Genomic DNA, 20,579 nt, shown 5'->3' on the forward strand with positions numbered 1-20,579 from the left:
AGGCGGGTTTTGATGCTTTCCCGCCGTACGTTTTCGGCGAAAGAACTCGGAATTCGAGTTCGATCCCTGGCGCGGATGATAATTAAGCCGCTGAAAAAAGTGGGCCAACATTCGCGGTGTTTTAATGAAAAATTGGGTGCCGTTAATCTTCGTGGGTTATTCCTCGAACGAGCGATACGAGCGGCAGTTAATTCGGGGTTGACGGAACGCCAGCGCAAGCTGTTCCCTGCTATACCGGATATATATAGCTATACCGGAAGCGAATATGTCATGCCACATATTTCAACCAATGCCGCTGGTGGCCACTGGTGCGATATTACCGCGCCGGCATGTTCGGAAAATCGCGTGTGCCCACCACTCTTGACCTTGGTAATTCCCGAAACGTGTCTATGGAAACGCAATAATCGCGGTAATCGAAGTTGCGAGTATCGAGATTCCATAGCCACTCATGAAAGAATATCGCGGTAACGTACATCGCGCTCTTTTTAAATAATTAATTCATTATAAATAAATTTTACTTACAATAAAATTGGTAATAAAGTTATAAGTTAGAGATTGATTTAATGATAAACTTTTACGTATTAGAAAAATACCATAAATTCGAGTTATCCTTGATTCACCGCGGAGTAGGTAGATTGATAACTTAATTGCCTCAATGCGTGCTTATCGTTGATATTTCATAAGAAATATCAGCAATTATATCACAATGCGTATCGCGATGCGGCCAATGAGATAACAATTCTTCTGTCATGAAGGCAAAAGAGTCCCGATATCCATTGTCCACTAAGAAAAAATCATCTCTCAGAAATCGAAATAGATCAATTGTATCGTAATCAATTTATCAAGTATCTTTAAGTCAGGAAACACTACTGCTCTCGCGAAATTCGTCTTGACTAACGTTGAATTTGTTTTAGGTTTTCACGCGTAATTGACGGACATGATGCTGACGAAGAAAGACGAGCGGTGGTACGCGGATTGGATCGTTGCGGCGGACGTGTACACAGATCTGCCCGGAAGTCCTCGAGAGAGTAAAGACGAGGTCCTGCAACGTCTGGACGAGCTGCTGCGTCAGCAAGGTACGCCGATTTACCCACCGTGTAATCTACATTTAAATTTTTTTGCTCTATATTTGCACGCTCGGCTGAGCGTCTGGGCTTGCGGACATAAATCATTCGTCGTGACGAGCAAATCGTTTAAAGATACCAGCCAAGAAACATTCTAACATTCTTCTGGCATTCTTCCGACACAAGCTGCTAGTGAATCAGCTGATTCCCTCTCGCCAGGCGGGAGAAATAACGGAGCCAGCGGTGACGCGTCAGATTTTGCGTGCACGCGTGGAAGGAATCCTTGATTATCACTGCGGGAAACGTATTATCGTTGCATCTTGGGGAAATTTAAGCAGAAGAGAAGCAGGATCGTTGACTTGAATACGAAACGTGTTCGTAATTTCGCCGCGAAATTAAAAGTACTAAGCGTCGCGAGAGATTTAATATTTCGGTCATATTTATATGTCATAAATAGGCGGTGCGCTGTTGACTTGAAAATATAAATAGATTCTATAAACTCAATTTACTTATCAGGAGAATACTGAGCACTAATTGCGATGTGCTTGATCAAGATTAAAACAGAAATTTGCAAAGAAGCAGGCTTAAAGTGTAAGATAAATAATATTATTTTGTCAGGCGGATTTATCGTCGTTTTTTTCAATGCGATAAGCCTGTGCGTGTGTCTGAAGCATACGATTCCACTCGTATAAAATGTATCAAGGTCCCTTTCAAACGTACTCGACAATAGAATCCGTTATCGTGCAACTAGGGGCGCATGATTACAATATTCTAGGCTGTAATAAAGGAAGATGCTATCGACGTATCGTGCCGTCTATTTCTGATGGTTCGACGTCTCCAACAGGATCGAAGGAGAAACAAAGAAAAGCGGGTACTCTCCGCAAAGCAACGTTATTCTGGTGTATGCAAACGAGGACGACAATAAAAGTGGTCGTAGTCCACTTTCTGTGCGGGAATTTTAGCCGAAACGAGAGACTCCAATCGCACGCCGTGCGTGACGGGATATATCTTTCTCTTTCTTAGCGACGTGACACTTGCTAGAATATGTTTGACTTGTGGATAACGCGCACGTAGCAAGAGATGATACTTCTCAGACTTCTAAAATGCTGGAAAGATACATCGTAATTTTCTGATACTGATATTTTTAAGAAACGAAAGAATGTTTAAGCAAAAAGTATCCTTGCGAATTTATTTGTATTGGGTAATATGTACTTTGCTGTTTGTGATTTTAAAGGAAGCACATTGTGAAAAATTTTCTTATAAACTTCTGCGTCTAAAAAGCAGAGTTTTCGGATGGTGGAAATATATTTGTGCATTCTCAATGTCATTTTCGCAAATATTTATCGCTTTCATGGTATTCTATTTTCTTCGAAAATAACTGAAGCGACCCTTATCGCGTCGAGACAACACATCATCACGAAGAGATTAAGTACGATGAAAGGGTGTCATCGATCTCTCAAGCAAGAAAAGTGGTAATGTCATTATCGGGCGCGGCGATCAGTCATCTTAAAAGGCAGAATCTGATGTTTGTTTTGGTTCAAAATTTATCAAACCCAAAGTCGTCGCATGTTTTAATTTCCAACTCACGTGATCTAGAAATATATTAAATATCTACGTAAAACACGCGGGGGAGAATATTAAAGGTTAAACAGTTATATCGCGATTTCGAGGCCGAACGTCGACCGAAATAGGTAACATTTTATTATGGAGAGGCGCGATCTTTAACATCGGTCAGTTTTCACTCGTCGAAACTTGATCTGGTAACATAACGTGATAAAGTATAATTAAAGCGAATGGAATGCGTAAAAACAATAAAAATTGCGATAAACGCATTGGAAATTTTACGTAAGCAAGCATGTCTAAATTTTCTCATATCAATCACATGAAATAATTGAAATACTTAAACAGGATTAGAAAAACAGAACTGTTATTTTCAAGAGCGCAAAAAGCTTCCGGTTCAAATTCTTTCCTTAACGATCGATATAACGTTTCGTTAAATCTTTCTAATTATTTTGAAGATAAACGGATCTATTTCGTTCCATGCAAGACACTTTACAGCATCTAAATTACAAATTTTGCTATAAATAATTTTAATTATATTCTATCTCGTCTCGTGATAATCACTGATTTATATTGTGTTCATAATGTAACGCGACATCTCACGTGTCTCTTATTCCACGGGCTTTTATGAGAAGGAACACATACCGCTATACCTTCAAGCACTCTGATCAATATGTATTAACCCGCTTACTTCAGCTTTCTACCCCGGCGCGGGGTATCCATTTGTCGAGAAAGCGTTTCTCTGTACGAACGTTTTTTTGACGATGCGTCGTTGCATTATATATGCACCCGCTGAAAATTGTGCACACTCTAGTTAACACTCCATTACGTGACGCACGAATAAATCTCTTCGTGAATTGCTATTCTGTTCAATAAAATGCGTGATCGTAAATGACTTTAATTTACTAATTGCACAAGAGATTCATCTTTAGACGAGTTCCCTGAACGAAATGACAATAATTATCAATTTCCATAGGTTGTTTATAGCCTTGACTTGTCTTGCGAAGGTAATACAGCGCACAAACTTAATACATAAGACTCGATATATTACAATTTATTATAAAATTCTATATTACAATAATTAAAAAATATAATATAATAAAAATACATTAAATCATTATATATAATATAATTTATAGGAAGAAGTATTTGCTAGCACTTGTTTACAACGCGAAGAAATAATTCAACGGGACGAGATTCATGGTAAATACTTTTTAATGCAGTAATTAAGAACCGCGCCGTTGTTGTCGGAGGAAGCGACCAGGATGTAACGTTAATGACATTGGGGATGCCGAAACGGAGAAAGGCACGCTCCGCGTGCATCAGGTGGCGGCTTAATTTAGAAATTATCTCACGATCGGGACGAAGGTCCTGATGCCGAAGGAAGGGATCGAATGGTGAGCTGGCATGCCCGTCTCGCGCCGACCGGCGCGATAATCGATCCCGGTTTTCACGGCGGGTCTGTGCGCGAGTTTACCTTAAAAATAGACGGGTACACCCATATATCAAGCCTATTCAATCTGTAGGCTACGACTCGCCCCGCGAACCACTGTGATACGTCCGCTTAATCATACCGCTGTGCTACTGAATTACCCGCCTTAGCCTGCCCGTGTTCACCTTCGTGCCAGGCTTCAGCCTTGAGTCAGATAGCTCGTAATTAACTTCCCGCGAGCAGCTGCTCGAATAATAATACGAATAAATTTTTAAATAATAATACGAATAAATTTTCCATCGGAATCCCCTGTGCGACGTCGCAATCAGAGAAGCAATGTGTTTGCGTTGCGTTACGTTGCACGTTGTGGTGAAGAAAATATATAAATCATGTTTCTGATTTCATATTTCGGAGTAGCTTAGATTATTTATTATTTATTATTATTAAGAAGCGAATCATTAATCTAACTATTCTTCATTGCAGGTGATGAACTGGAGAACACGGGGATGCATGCTGCGCACAGTAGGAGACACTTTACAGCCAGAAAGAAAGGAGCGTGCAGAACGCGTTACAAAAAGGTATGTGAATCATGAATCATAGAATTTCTATTGCATGCTACCGACAATCGAAGCTGCTGTGTGCGTTTTATTTAATTTGACGAACGATGATGTGAAAGTTTCATTGTCTTTATGACAGAAAGCTTTTGTGAGATGAAACATACGATTCAGATGTGTTGGTTTTAGTCAAAGTAGAACAGCATCATCGTGTTGACTCACACCTTAACTTGCGATTCACGTCTTCTGGATTATAAATGACGCGGGTCAACTCCCACCGCGAGAAGCAACAAGAAAGCGCTCTCGAGATTTCTTAATCGCGGAGCGATTTAATTCGCTGCACAGATTTGAAACATTAAATATTACTGACACTTTTACGCGATGTTGAGTGTGCTCGAGTTTATAACCCTTCAACCCGACATAAATTTAAGCCGCTATCTCGGGTAGTACCGCTGAAATTTCGGGAGCCACGGACGAGCAATTAATTTACCGGTAATGCGTGTGAATGCGACGCAGCGAATGACAAGAAGTCAAGTCATGTAAGCAACGCAAGAAATCGAGACAGAGAGTAATGATACGTCATCTACAATGCACGTTAGGTGGTCCCTAAGCGTATGTCAGAGATAGTAACTTATGAGACGCGCACGGCTTCAATTTCGACCGTCATTGCTTAGCGAAGATCGTCCGAAGTAATTTCTGCAAAAATATAAGTGCATGATACAGATGTAACAGCTATAAGAATATATAATACATACAAAATGTAATTAGGTATATTACATTTTGAAAAATTATATTTAATTTAAACACGATGGGGAAGAAAGTTTTACTTCGAGCTGCATTTATCGTGGCTCCAACTGAGGCAGTTAGCAATTGATAATGACGATCTGAGAAGTTAATAATCAAGTTACATGCGAGGGGCGATCGCGCGTGGGAGATACCGGAAAGTCACGGGAGACGATGAGTATATATCATCCGGCGTTATGGTTTATATTTGTGCTGATCATGGTTGATAATGACGAGGGTTTCATCGATCCTCTTCGAGTACTTGACGAGGGACTCCCTCTTCGCGTCTTCATCGACGAGGAATAACAGAGTACGCTGAAGCGTGCACTCTCGCGAAACCCTGTTGAAACATCCTCGAGAATTTTCATCTGGGGGTTGCTCCGCGCGAATGCACTCATTACTGCCACGGCCAATTAATTACCAGCGTCGAAGTTCTCGGTGATCAATCGTCGCGATTTGTCGCGCGATATCGCGCAGCCTTGAGCGACCGGCTTATCTAACGACCCTGAACAAACAGCCATTTGTCCTACGACGACGTCGTCATAACGTCGCTCGCTCTCTCGCTCGTGAATTATCAGCCGATCAAGTTAGATCTCGCCGACACCGGAAATTAGGTCCACCTTCCCCGCGATACTGCTCGGTTCCTCTTAATTGCCGATACTTTATTCATGTACGTACGTATACATATGTACACAGCTGAATAAGTATTTGCGGTCCTCACTGTAAAACGTGGAAAATCGATCGAGGATGCAAACAGACAGCAGAGAGAATTACCGCACGTCGCGGCGGGCATGAGCGGTCGTGTCGGTTCGCACGGATGCACGCGCGGATATATACGTATAGTCGCGAATATCGTAGTTGATATGGACAGGCGAAAGTAAGTTACGTACGAAGGGGTGAATTGCGCGAGCCGCCTACATCAACGGGTGAAATACAACCCTAATGTCCACAGTGCGAGCCTCCCGGCTACCGTTCATTGCATTATGTATGGCCGCCACAGGTATCGCCGAGGAAGCGCGTTTGTCACGCGTAGAAGGTAATGTAACTCAGTTGCGTAGGGAAGACAGAAAGGCCTCGGGACACGTCATTCTTTTTATTTCTTAAATAAGGATTGTTATTTTCTTGCTCACTTTTGAAACTTTCTAAATTTTTGGTGAGAAGAGTATGGTTTTAATTAGATTTTGAAGGCAGATAAAATAAGACAGATAAGATGAGCTTTATTGTTTATGTTTAGAGTTGATTATTCATTCTTTTGACTTTTTAATTCATCAAATCATATTTTTTATGAGATATGTAACGCTGCATTTCGGTTTTGCTTGCAGCTTTTATAGATCTCCGAGTGACATGTAGCCTTTAAACTCGTAAAACGAGGACGTGACGAGAATAACTCGTTAAAATCTTCACTCGCATTGGTCCGAATATCTAGAAGAGCAGCAATTAGTGCGGCGCACTCATAGTATACCTAGGTCACAGGCATCGGAACCAAGTCCGGAAAATGCCATCATTGAAGTTAGAACGATTTTTTCGTGAATAATTCAGCGGACGCGCGAGAATTGCCAATTTGCGAGTTAGAATGCTAATTAACGAGGCCTGGCCTTGCAGAAATCCGCAGAATTCGATCAATGGAAACAATCGATAAACAAGATAAAACCATAAGTGAAAAAAAAAGAAGAGAAGGTAACTCGTGTATTCGTGCCGCTCATTTGAATCGACCCGCGCGAATCACGTCGATACCTCTCGACAAGTTTACGATAATTGAATCGGCCAGACGTGAAAAGTGTTTTTCTACTGATCGCAGGATCAAAAGAGCAGACCCCTTGCCCTCTCTCGCGAAAATTAAAGCCTCGCCCGACCGACGATGCGAAAGTTCCACGCGGAAAAAAGGCAAGCGAGTGCGCGCAACTGCAACTCCCAGAGTAATGGGAGATGCATTAACGGTATTAAATATATTAAAGGGCGAGATGGACAACGAGATGGATGCGGAACGTCCTCAACGAAAAGTACATCATCTTATATAAAATGGACTCCCAGGATTTCTTCTCTTCTTTAAGGCCTTGCGTCTGCAGAGACGTCTCAAGATGCGTATAGACGCATCTTGAGAGAACGCGTGAATTGAATCGTTTCGATCGACCTAACGGTGTTAGAAGCTGAAAATCGTTGGTCTCGTTGTCCAACCGGAAATGCCATGTTTTAGGTCGCGTTACCGAATACCATACCAATAATTCCTGAACGAACAGTCGGGCAGGTGTATGCACGCAAGGGTCGGTTAGTCGACGAAGGGAGCGCGTGCAGGATAAATCCGCGCGGGTAAAGCCACCGCCGTGCTGAATCGCGCGAATCGTGCGGGAAAACTTAGGCAAAGCCCGCGACGGTTCGTTACGGTATCAGACAGCCGGCCTGCCGCGTGATTCACCGTGCCGCGGCACGCGAATGCATTCTAAATATCCCACGAAATGAAGCGGACGTGATAGAGCGTTAACCGCGTAACTTCCATGCGATGGGACACGGAGAGGAGAGAAGATGCCCCTCGATTTAATAGGTGCGCAAAAGCGGGAGACGTGGAATCGATAGCTGAAACGGATGAGGAGAACTGGTGCTTTGGAGAACGCTGCTAAAAAAATCGAATTCAGCGTTTTTATTGTGTTGTTGCGAAATGAAACTTTGGAAAAGCACGAGAAATATCTAATACATAATTTATATACAATATGTGACAAATGCAAGAGTAACAAAACAATTTTGAAATTTTAAGTAGGAAGATCTTTGAAGGAAGTGTCCGAGTATCAAATTATACAGGCGAATTGGCGGAAAGTCAATATCTCTTTAGTCTAATATATATGATGATCAGTCTGATCCCAGACTTTCCGTTTATTTTCCATCGCACCCTCGTCTCAAAGATTTTCGTTTGACGCGCGACTTGTTTGCCGAACGCATTTTCGCGGATATTCCATTTCAGAGGACTTCTTCATTTTCAGAGACGCTTTAAGTCAAAGTTATCATTTATAATTGGGATACTCAAATGACTATCCTCTCGAGAGGTGGGTATTTAGCGTGACATTTATGCCCACGACACAAGAAAAACATTAATTAGGACGATAGTGCGAGGAGGAGCGGTCAAAGTAAAATTTCATAGCCGGAGTTATCGCTCGCGCAATGTAAACAATTAACACCTTTTGCGTGCGACCCAGCGTTTCATGAAGCCGTAATAATGGGGACAATAATCAGGACTAATTGGATTTTTTGTGCTTTGTGCCTATCGTTAAGTATTTGATGAGAAAGCGAATGTCATCATCGCGCGTTTTCGTGTCGTGGCGAAAATTCGCGTGTCTGTGTGAGGAAAACCGATCACCAATTGCATGCAAACTAATAAACGTAACATCGTGGAAAGTCGCAGCGCAAAAAGCGATCTCGCATTTAGACGTGGAGCCAGTTCTTCACGTTGCAGCGGCGGTTAGTGGAAAGTCCAACCTAATTCCGCGCACGTGCTACGGACATTCGTCGACGGCAGGAGATGTATACCTGCGATTTACCTTCGATTACTTGTGCTCCGCAACTCGATGGACTTTGGCCAAGTATTAGCTGTATGCGCGAACCGCGACCTCTTTTTCCAAAGTTCTAAAAAAATGATCTTAAATTAAAATACATTCCCACTGGCGTGCTTTTAAAGAATCGACGTTAAAGTCTTTGAAACGTTATGTGAAATGATACGATTGTTCTCCGTATATTGTGGAAGCAAAACGAGAGTTTACGACAAAAGGCTCGTATTGATGTACACCTAATAATAGCATGACATAATCGCATATTCCCGTGACACGTAGACTCACAAACTCTCGAGTGTCCTTTAACTTGATTCTTTTATACCGTGTAATACAATCATGCGCACTTGAGTTGGAAAAATGTAATAGTTCATGCTGAGTGAAGGAGAAAAGGCTGCGCGAGTTTCTTCGCCGTTCTATGTATAAAAGCATCGCGACTGTTTTGAGAATGGAAATCCTAGCAGCAGGTAAAAAGCTTAAACACCTAAGTGCAAGAACCACTTTTTCCGACGTTATAAGTAAACTCAAGAAAGTGCTCGAGACTCTTTCAAGTGAACGTCCACTCTCGGTTACTCTTGGCTATCGCGCATTTATTTTAATTAATCCTGTGATATGCGATTTTCTCTTCCCTTTTTCTTCTCTTTTCCGGAATAGCTGGACACAAGAGCGTTAAGCTCAGAATAAGATCTCGGCAATATTTGACACTTTTGAAAATGTACGTTATACAATATTTACAGAATATTGTGCATTTACTGTTACGATACATTTTTGACCGAATTCTAGTTTTTATACATGCATTATTTGACCCTCCTATTTCCGCGGCCGAAATCAATAACGCGAAAACTCGAAGATTTATGAGATTTCACGGTATTCCGCTGCGAGGGAGAGAGAGGACAAAGCATTAAGGGGTTGAGGGAGATCTCCTCTCTCTTGTCCATTTCCTTGAGGGTGCCGTTCGTCGTTTACGGCCAGCAATTTTGAGGCATCGTGTACCCGGAGGACGATAAGGACGAGTCTTCACGTTGGAGTGAGCGAAGGGTTGCTGGCGGCTGTGACTGGGGGGTGGGCTCGAGACGGTCGACCAGCTGGTGGGGGCGAACGTGCCAACCCGTATCAGGCTTTGCCACGCGGTCTCTCTACCACAGTCAGTCTGGTCGAAAACATTCGTAGGCTTCCTCGAGGGGCACGCGTCGTCGTCGTTGTCACTGAAACGTTGTCTTATTTTCAGAGGAATGTTCGCGTGACTTCCGTGCATTCACGTTCCTCGATGTCCCTGGACATCCCTAATATTCCTCGACATCCCTCAGAAATCGGTGCGAGAACTCGGTGCACTCGCGAACTCGCGGCAGCCGCACCGAACCGGGTGTGAGAACCGTCATCAGTGAGCATAAGAAAATGGGATAGAGTTGCGGTAAAAGAAGAGTGTGTCGAATCAAGCGTCATCGATCAATCAATCGACCCCGGCCGCGTCACGTAGCACGTGGCTATCGATTTCATCTCCCGCGACATCCCTTTGCGACTTAGCCTAGACAATAACGGCACAGCGGTACTGACGACCATCGACGTTCCATTGTTGCAAACGAAGTGTGATTGATCTCCGCAACGGGACGAACGTCCACGTGTCCCCACGATGTAACTATCCAGACGACATCCGTGTGGTTTCGCCAGTACGAGTTTGTCGAGTCGACAATCCGATTCGCTAGGGATCATTTTCGTTTCGCGATAATTCGCGAGTTCAGCGCGAAATCTTCCGTGAATTGGTGGTCCAATTGCATCCGTGAATTGCATCCTTGGCTGTATCCGTGGGAACAAGTTAGAAAAACGCCGGAAAAGTCCCGGAATCACGTGACGGTGTCATCAGCTGACAGCTACCGTCCTTTCTCGAGGTTGGTACTCCAGTTATACATCCGCTCATTCGGCGGCACCCCTAATTAAACCGTCACGCTCGCGCGTTGTCCAATTAGTCCATTATGTAACAAGACGCGGCTGAATATAGTTCGCGTTCAACGAACGACCAGACGCATGGCATGGATTAAAAGAAAAACCGTACAGGGATTTTCCTGCCTTCGTGATCGTGTCACTTGCACGTATCCGTTTTTTGTGAGATACCCTCGGTTTTTTTCTTTTTTGTCCAATTTGTGGATTTTTACACTATCAAAAATCCCTCGGGCAAATATTTGCGATAGTGAGTTACCGTGCGGATCTTGCGCCGAAGCTCGTATTTGCTCGGTTTTCCAATGCCGCGAAATCAAAATACGCTTGACAAAATAGCGGACAGAATCGATTGTTAGACGCTATCTGTCCTCCCTTTAAAAAAAAGTTATATTGTTTAAAAGTGTACATATGTGCATTCGTTTTTACGTTTCGAGATCGCGCGATTACTTAGGATCAGAATTTTCAGGGGAAACGATTCCAGTTTCAATTAGATTTTAAAAGACTCTTTTTTGTCTCTTTTCCGCGAGAGTTCCAATTCAATTCCGTTCAGTAAATTCTGAATTGCCACCCATCGAAGGCAAATTGCACTTTATTTCGCACGTTATCTTTCCACCACGCAAGTGTGCTGCACGTTTAATGAATTGGTCTCATGCTACGGTTCGCCAATTAACGTTAAGGCATTAATCATTTTTATCGTAGCTCAAGTGAGTACGCGGTACTTTTTTTCTGTCTCGATCGAAAATTCCGTTATCCGAATTCAATAATTTTAGAGAGCTTGCGACACTATGTAAAATAAAAAACAATTCACTATAGTATAAACTTTCCGCTACAAATATTTGTAAACTTTTGGGCATGTTACATCCTTTTCGAAATCAAATCGAGTGCAGTTTGCTTGCACGTTCGATTGCATCTCGCTTAGCTGTCGCATTCAGTTTTATTTTACATTGTCAGATTTACGTTGTTTTTATAACATTTAATACTGCTTTTATTTTCGCTTTATATGACTGTTCCTTGTTACATCACATACACTTTTTAATAATTCTTGTAAAGCGTACGAGATTTCGTGCGTAACTTTTACTTGCGCGCAATCTTTCGGGATGCGGCGCTGCAAACCAAAATGAGGAGCAAACAATGACGCGAAGAATTTAATACCAGACATCACCGTAAGTAATACCTCCGGCGATATTGAAGTAACAACTAACTATATTGAAGTAACGCAACTGGATCACGGACGTTCGATATACATTCGATGTACCTTATATGTTTCGCATAGTTCGACAACGTAACGCAGCGCGCGCGCTTATGAAATTCGATAAACGGACTTTTGAAGAGGGGTTATTGTATCTTGTTCATCGTGTACATCTTGTTCGGACAAATATTTCTACATTAAACAAAACGTACGACAGCGCGACAACTTTACATCGCTCACTGCCGTTTACGTTAACTGAAATAAACTCTATCCGCTAACGTTTTGATCTTGTACAGCGCGTTATTACGCGTCGCTTAATTGGATAGTCGTGGTAACGAGATATAACGTTCGTCGACACGGTATCGGATTTGTAGTTGGCGTAAAAAAATTTATTTCTTGTTGTCTAGCAACTTAGTTAATCGAAACTGGTTTAATTTACCGAAACTTTCTCAGTTGGAATGCTTTGATTTATTGCTACCCCGTGTGAGATAATTTGTTTATCATCAACAATCACACGTAAAAGCGCAAGGGAATATTTCGAGCAGGGCTAATAAATAAATTTCACCAAGCAAGAACAATGAATACTTTGCTCGTCAACGTGCGATAACAATAAAACGGGCTGCAGATGAAGCTGCGCGGCAAAGTCATTGCAACGGCTATCGCTATCGCTATAAATCACATGACAAAAGAACCTTCGTTGGAAGAGAATCTATCTCGTCCTTCGGAATCCTAAGTGCTAAACGTCGCGAAGAGCATAAACTATACGATTAGAACGACGCGGTAATTACTGAGGCGATAAACGGGAATTGAAAAGGAGCGCCGCTTCCAAATGCGTCTTCAACAATGCACTAATCGGCAGATTATATAGTGTCGCCCTGATTTGATTAAAAGTTTCGCTATTTAGCCTATTTTTGCATCTAGATTAATAATGAGAGATAAATATGCAAATCTCTTAATAATAAACGTAGTACAGCCTTGTAATATTTCGCAGAAATTAATAAAATTCAAAGCTTCAAAGTTTTCGACAGTTGCGGCTATATTCATTTTTTATTTCTAGCTGCTTTCTCTTCTTCTCTTTCTTTAGTATCTTTTCCTTTTCCTTCTGGAAAATCACGTATTATAGATAGTAATACACCTTTCCGTTACATTCTTTATAAGCAACCAAAAGATATTCTCGATTCCCGCACGAGGGTCACAGGAATAAATGGAGCGAGGGTGGAATCTTAATCTTTTCCCGACGACGACCCTCACAAAATCGTTAAAGGTAAATGAATTTTGCTCAGAAGTAACGCGCGAATAACGCGCGTTTTGCGCGCGCGCACGATTCCGAAAGGAACATAAAAATTAACTTTATGATCGCGAAATCTCACGGGGTGCAATTCTTGGGAGGTGCAACGGCTAGGTCGATAATATATTTCCGCGAGAATATTTCTCTTGTTAAATCTACTGTTCCTTTTCTTTTTCTTTATCGGGCATCGCGCTTGCTCGCTCGCGCTCTCTCTCTTTCTCTCTCCTCTCTCTTCTGCTTTCGATTCTCTTAATTTCGCCGTTGCGGTAATTCAATTTCGGGGTTAATCAATGTAGGCACCGGCGGAAACGAGGCGGGAGATCGGCCGCCCGATGGGACCGCGGGATAGCTGAAAATGTCGTTAGAGGAATTGGCCGGAAAGTTCCTCCAAAAATTCTTCGGCGCAACAAGCACGGTGGGGAGGTTCCACGATTCCTTATTCGCCAAACGATCGATTCCCATTTTCGCGGTAGCACGTGTGTGTAATCGAAACGATCAGAAACGTGCTCGATGGCGCGTAGAAAACGCATGCGGAAGTTATCCTATCGTCAATTTGCTCACATTTCTTCGCGCGCACGTGGAAAAATCGCTTATCGTGTTGTGCTCACACGGCGGTTAACGGCACATTGTGTCGGCACTTTTCTCACGTGTACTTACGAACATTTATGTAACCACGCGTTGCCTCGAATCGAAAGCTACAATCGACCGCCGCGAATTATTTCCTGGAGATCCTGGGGATTCGTGACAATATTCGATAGAACTTTAAGTCTCGACGATTTTGGAGTCTGCTTTATGCTAACTGTTAAAAGCAGTGTTTAGTTAGAAGCAATTAGATTGACAGTTACAGTTTGACATTAGCGGAAGCGAAAAGAAATGACTGATCTTGGATTGTTGAGAACGTTTTCGGGAAATCGAAGCTTTAATGTAATGATTGATTGCACGATGGATGATTAAGGAATTTCCGGCATATTATATTATTTATTATATTGCATATTATGCTCGTTAATTGAGTCGCGGGAAGGTACAGGACGCAGTGTGATATAAGTGTATATATGCGCGCGTGCGATCAGTCCCATGGAAGCGCAGATTAATTTAGTGAATCAGGATCGGTACCTCCTACTTTGATGGATTAATTAAAATCTTTCCGAATAAATCACGCTCGGTAATTTCGTAAATTCGGCGCAATTGGTGCGGAACGTCGCCGTGTCGGGCACGCTTAACAGCGTATTTAAACGACGGGACGGACGATTTTTGGCGAGGGGCGTGTTTTTCCTGGGACGAAGTCAATTTGGTTGTTGAAACGACGGGATGATTCCAAATTCATGAGCTGCATTTATTTTATTTTGCGCGCTTCTGCCGTTTGTCTTTGCTTAAAGGAATTTTAATTGATATCGCTATATTTTTCAAAGAGTAAAATATCATGAAAAAGAAAGCACTTGAATCTTGCATTTCTCACGTAGAATTCGGATGAGGATTCGCTTGACGACGGATGCTCCGCATTTACATGTTTTGTCAACTGAACAAAGTGTAAAATTTGAACAGTGAGCAAAATCCCGCATGTGCGTTGGATTATTTGTAACGTGGCGTCATCCGGCCGCAATCAATCAAACAATTACAAGTGACACAAACTCTGAAAGAGATATATGCGTGAAAGATATTCACAATATCAATCTATTTATAAATATGCCACCAAACTTTCATAGTGTCAATTTGTTTGTTTAAAATGCATCGATTTTCTTATATTATAAAAATAAACCGATATTACGTCAGTAACGCTTCAATATTTTATTATAAAACTTTTATTTTTGTATCTCGGATGATGGCAATCCGTGAGTATTTTTAAAAGCGTTCAATCTTTCTATTATAAATAATTGCACGTCACGTTGCTTCGCGTCTGGAATCACAATCGCGTCAAGGTGAACCACCCCGGCGTAGACGATCCGTGATGTCGGCGCAATTCGGCATCGAACGACGACGTCGGACGTCGCAGTTCTCTCGACTTTCTACCCCGTCGGGAATAAACTTTTATCCGTGTTCATTCTGAAAAATCACCCGCGCAGATCCTCGTCATCTCCTCGCATAGCCTCCCGTACGCGTGACCATCCTCGACCTTTATCACGCGCGCGACGCAGCAGTTCGCCACAGTTTATGATTGTTCGTGCGGACGAGATTGGCCGGACTTGGAGAATTGTTTCGCTTTCGGAAAACTTTGGCAGCAGGTGATTTCTCGGTCACGTCCCGCCTATCTTGTCCCCTCTCCTTTCCTCTTCTGTTTCTCTTCCTAATCCGACTTCATCCCGCTCAAGTAATCTGGATCTGGAACGGCTGAGCCGAGTCGTCTTCCTCTACGCCCTTTCACCCTAACTCACTGCGTTGTCTAGCTCGTCCTGGTCGGCCGAAAACATGTCTAGGAATCTTCGTTGTGCCGACCCTCGTTCACTTTTCTTTCAGGGAGTATTTGTCACTGTCCACGGTTCCTGTCGAGGAACGTCGTCCTCTATTCGCGGTAATTGAGGACCGGTCTGGCAGAGTGCAGTGAAAGCAGTTTTTTCTCGCCAGAATGTCGGCACCCTAGATGGAAGGAGGATGTGCGCAACGAGTTTTTTTTCAGCGCGGGGATCAGCCGACACGATCGCGCGGGTTCTCCCCTTCCCTCCTCTCTGCTGTTGTTAATCGATCAATCCATCCTCACGACGTGCAATGCTCATAAATTCATCTAAACTGAATTTAATTACATCGCGCGGCTGAAAATGTTCAAAACGCCATTTTCGAAATCGTAGATTTTATCATAATATATAATATTATAATATTGACAACATTTTCAACAATTTTCTATGTACAGACATTTTATAAAAGGAATGTTTATGTTTCGCATTACATGAAATTCTCAAGTTTTGCATTGCGAGAATAGAATATTGTTTTCACACATATTTCTTTAAAATTGATGCTCGCTTTCTTCCGGCGTAACCTTTACGCTGCGACGTCCATCTTCTTTTTCCAGGTTTGATAAATATTATCTGACAGTTATAGCTAAAGTTTGGCATATCGGTCACGGAGTCGTGCACGTAGATGCACATAGAGTGGTATATGTAACGCTACCGATCCCAGCAGCAATAATTCCACCAAAGCTCGCGCACGATAACGTCGCCCAACCCTAAGTACTTGGTCTTTGCGGGATATACCCTCTCGCGGCACGATGCGGAGACGTTACGACTCCGGTATCGCTTTCGTCGTGTCGGGATCTCATTTCGATCGAATTGATTCGTGCGCTGACTGTGCTTTCCCGTAATGGAAATAATTCCGGTGATAGGCGGGATATCCTACCGCCTTTACCGAAAAGAAGAGAGAGAGAGAGAGAGGAAAAGTATGTAGTAGTCTGATACAAGAAAAGGGTCCTCAAGTGGGTATCGCCCGCCAAATCTCACGACGCGATCGATATCGGTGATGCACACGGAATTCCCGCGCTGGGTATTTCCTCGTTTCCTCAGTTATTTCTCACGCCGAAAAGGGAGCTTTTAAGGGAAGGCTCATCCCTTTCCATTGCAATCAAACTGAAATTTAGATGTTGATCGCGGAATTGAAGTCTTTAGAATTGAGGCCAGAGTACCGATATAGCGAAGGATGATATTGCTTCAAGATGAAAATCGCAATGTGGACATCATTCTACATCGACTCTAATTATTTATGCCGAGAACGTTACGGTGATTCCTCATTGTATTGCATTCTTTGTATGCTTTCGCTCGGAATTTATTTTCTGGACAGCCTCAAAAATATATAGGGGTGCACTGTGGCACTGTTATCATTTATCGTACCGCATTCTCCTCGCCTTGCGATGACAGCTTCAGAATCTTGTAAACAAGAGAAGAAACCGGAGCGGAAGTATCGATCAGTGTCGCTCGGGAGATGGCACGGACTGCGAAAGAACGTAGTATTTTGACACTTGGTCTTGACAAAAATGCTGAAAATATCCTGGCGTTCGTCTCGAGAACGGATAAGAGATTCTTTCCCAATGCTTACCCTGTCGATTGGATGTCTGGGAACATGACGATGATTACACGCTCGAACAACATTAAAGTGATGTCGTAATACCATTACAGAGCGCATCGATAGACCTACTCGACGTCGATCAACATTAAAGGCTGTTTGAAGCAGGATGACTGACAGGATTAAACTTCAATCGCAAACGTTAAGTCCGATCCCAGTAATAATAATAGAATATAGTAAAATAAGTCAAAAACGACAGGATAAAGCAATAGGATCATGATAAAGATTTTTGTCGTTAATGACTACACCCGATTATCAAGTTTTACGTTCACAAACGTACCGCTAATGATTGCACACAACTGCATAAGCTTGCACGTCAATTAATTATTTTTACCGTATACACGTGACTTGCATTAAAAGAGCAACGGTGCAACTGTGTGCGCAACCGAATGCTGTTAAAGAAAAGAACAACGTATTAGCGATGTCATACGAGAAAATATCAAGCCTGATATTCTTGACATTGATATTCTCAGCAGAGGAACTTATGAATGCACCTTATTATGCAGCCATCAAATCAAGTTTTATCGGATTAATAACTTTTCGCTGCATCTCTGAGAGCATCGTAAAGGCGTGATATTACGCTAATTAATAGCCTGATTCGAATATTTAAACGTCTCTTTGCGTTTTCCGCGACTCAGAGCTCGTAAATGCAACAATGCCTTGACGGGCTTGTTCTTCCAGCACGTCGCAGAATATCATCGTTGAAAAACTTTTAGATAATCTTGTTACGAGTGCGCAAATGCGGGGAAGCGCCTCATCGTTGCTGAGTGTGTTGCCGAGAAATCCAACGATAAATTTCATTTTTGGGTCACCGATCGCATCGACACGGTTCCTCTATATCCGAAAAGAAACTTGCCACTTCTTACTTTCTACTTTTGTTACTTTCCCTATTGTTGTTGCCATATTCGAGCGCCTTTCGAATTCTCTTCGACAATTCATCGAAAATATTGCACAAGATTTGTCTTTCATATTAAGTTAGAAAATAAATTAATATGAAGTCTAAGAGAGAGAGATAGATAGATAGACACGTTTATTTGCGTCCTGGGATAAATCCCCTCAAACTCTCTCTCAAGAGAGAAAAAGAGAGAGAGATCGAACAGCAGGTGTTTTCAAAAAAACATTCAAATCGACAAAAAAAACAAGAATGACTACATCAAGTATTTAGCTTCTGAACGTGACCATTCTTGTGTACGAGAGGCGGATCCTTCGTGCACATGTTGGCTGATCGCCAGATGGAAATCCGCTTTGGGGTTGGATTCAAAATGGTGCTGCTGCCTGAATGATTAATGTAACGGCACACGTATTGACACTGGCTGGCGGCACTATCGTTTGATACATGCGGGAATCGATACTATCGTTCCGATTCCGAATCTATTTGTGTCTGGAGTCGCGCAAGTACCAGTGAGACCTTGCGTATCCGTTTTATTAACCATAATTTGTTGCCTTAGTATTCAAGAAAATCGCAGCCAGTGGAGCAAGACGTGTCTGGTCAGACGTTGCGTCCCATTTAATACCTAAAAGTCTGGGATGTAAATCAAGTGTGAGCAGGTCTGACTTTCTTCCTTTTTCTTTTCGATCGCGACATGAATATTCAAGAGGCATGCTTATTTATGAGATCCTTTTACGAAATCAAGAGACACGGTAGTGTCTCGCGTCAAGTGCATGCACGAAGCGACGCTCGATCGATTATCAGATTTTAATAATAACTGAACGGATTAAATAATAGACTTAATCGTTAGGATGAGGATCACTTTACATACATGAACTATTTTTATTTTTGCTCTTCATGTTCTCTGAATGGAGATATTTTGATGCAAAGTCTATGTCAAAATGTTTATGATATATATATATATGCTCTCTCGCGACAAACGTTGCAGTAGGACGTCGATGACACCAATATATATATATATATATATATATATATATATATATATATATTGGTGTCATCGACGTCCTACTGCAACGTTTGTCGCGAGAGAGCAGTTGCTTCCCGTTGCTATTTATTATTTTGTTATTTATTTATTTATGTCAGTCTGTTTCTATAACTGTTGAGGCACATTACGATTTGACACATAACGAATTATCAGCAATTCGCATCTATTGTTGTTTATTAACTTTTTTGCTAACCATTTTTACGTCTTTCGTTAACGGCTATTTTGTGGTGCCGTTTAGTGCGTATTGTTGAGATGTTTGCAGTTTCTACCCCCAAATAGTTTATAAAACATTCAGATTTCTCCACGATTGAGTGAATACTCCGTGCTGAAAGGATTCGCACTAATTGCAAATCTTAAAGACATAATTGCGAGTGGAGGATAGTAGAGGATTAATTAACTGAAATTACTTGAGGATCCCCTTCCAGATGATATTTCTTTTTCAGTCGGATCTTCGTAGGAATTACACGAAGATGGGTAGAAGGGAGGGAAACAGAAAATAGGAAAGCGGAGGAAATATTATTTTCGGTAGTGCAATCTACTTTATTCTCAAGAGTGATTAGATTTTTCTTGACGAAGTGATCGACGCGTATCCACGATACTGTATTCGCGTTCTACTTGTTTTTTTCTTTTTCCCGATTATGAAACATTGCGTTTGTGTGTACGTACAAGCGAAACGGAGATAAAATCGGCAACCGAGCGGATTATCGACGAGTTTCCACAGCAATTCAATCGCAAAACCCAGATTTCCTCGCAGCCCCCGGTGTCATTTTCCTTTACCACCTTCTCCATTCATGTGAAAGTTCGAGAATCGATTCGTTCCGGTATTCGTACGATGCGCCGTGTCTTCCGATATAATAAGTCCCGATACATTAAATACGGTTACGTATCATTGCCGTTTTTGCTGGGGCGAGCGATACATCTCGATCGCATTAAATCGCTTCCCCAGTTACGAGGTATGTGCTGATATCCCTAAATGTTCTGATGAGTGATGACGATCACTGTAAACTACTTTAAAGTTATCCGGTATATTAAGGAGCCTATTTTAATCTTGTCCGGTAGATTATTTTAATAAAGTTGATTATTGTGTACCTTTACTTTCATTCTTAATATTATCAGCTTATAATAAATGCAAAATAAAAAATAAGTAAAACATATTCTTTTTATCTATCTACGAAAAATTTTAAGTGTCCGCTACTAGGGGAGCACCCCCTAATCGTTTCTTCGAGAGCTTCCTTAAACGCTACCCTCGAAACCTCTTCCATT

At 42.1% G+C, this 20,579-nt stretch overlaps 1 protein-coding gene across 1 annotated transcript in view; it reads left to right on the top strand.

Annotated features, from left to right (window-relative positions):
- The first annotated feature begins 919 nt into the window (after nt 1-919).
- The window catches only part of LOC105281622 (pleckstrin homology domain-containing family G member 5), a 116,862-nt gene continuing 97,202 nt past the window's right edge, over nt 920-20,579 (top strand). Inside the window, exons 1-2 of the mRNA XM_026972511.1 lie at nt 920-1,076; nt 4,540-4,634. Coding sequence (XP_026828312.1) covers nt 938-1,076; nt 4,540-4,634 — 234 coding nt within the window. The 5' untranslated portion in view covers nt 920-937. The remainder of the gene's footprint in view (nt 1,077-4,539; nt 4,635-20,579) is intronic.

Source organism: Ooceraea biroi, chromosome 9, assembly GCF_003672135.1.
Source record: "Ooceraea biroi isolate clonal line C1 chromosome 9, Obir_v5.4, whole genome shotgun sequence".
NCBI classification, from domain to species: domain Eukaryota; kingdom Metazoa; phylum Arthropoda; class Insecta; order Hymenoptera; family Formicidae; genus Ooceraea; species Ooceraea biroi.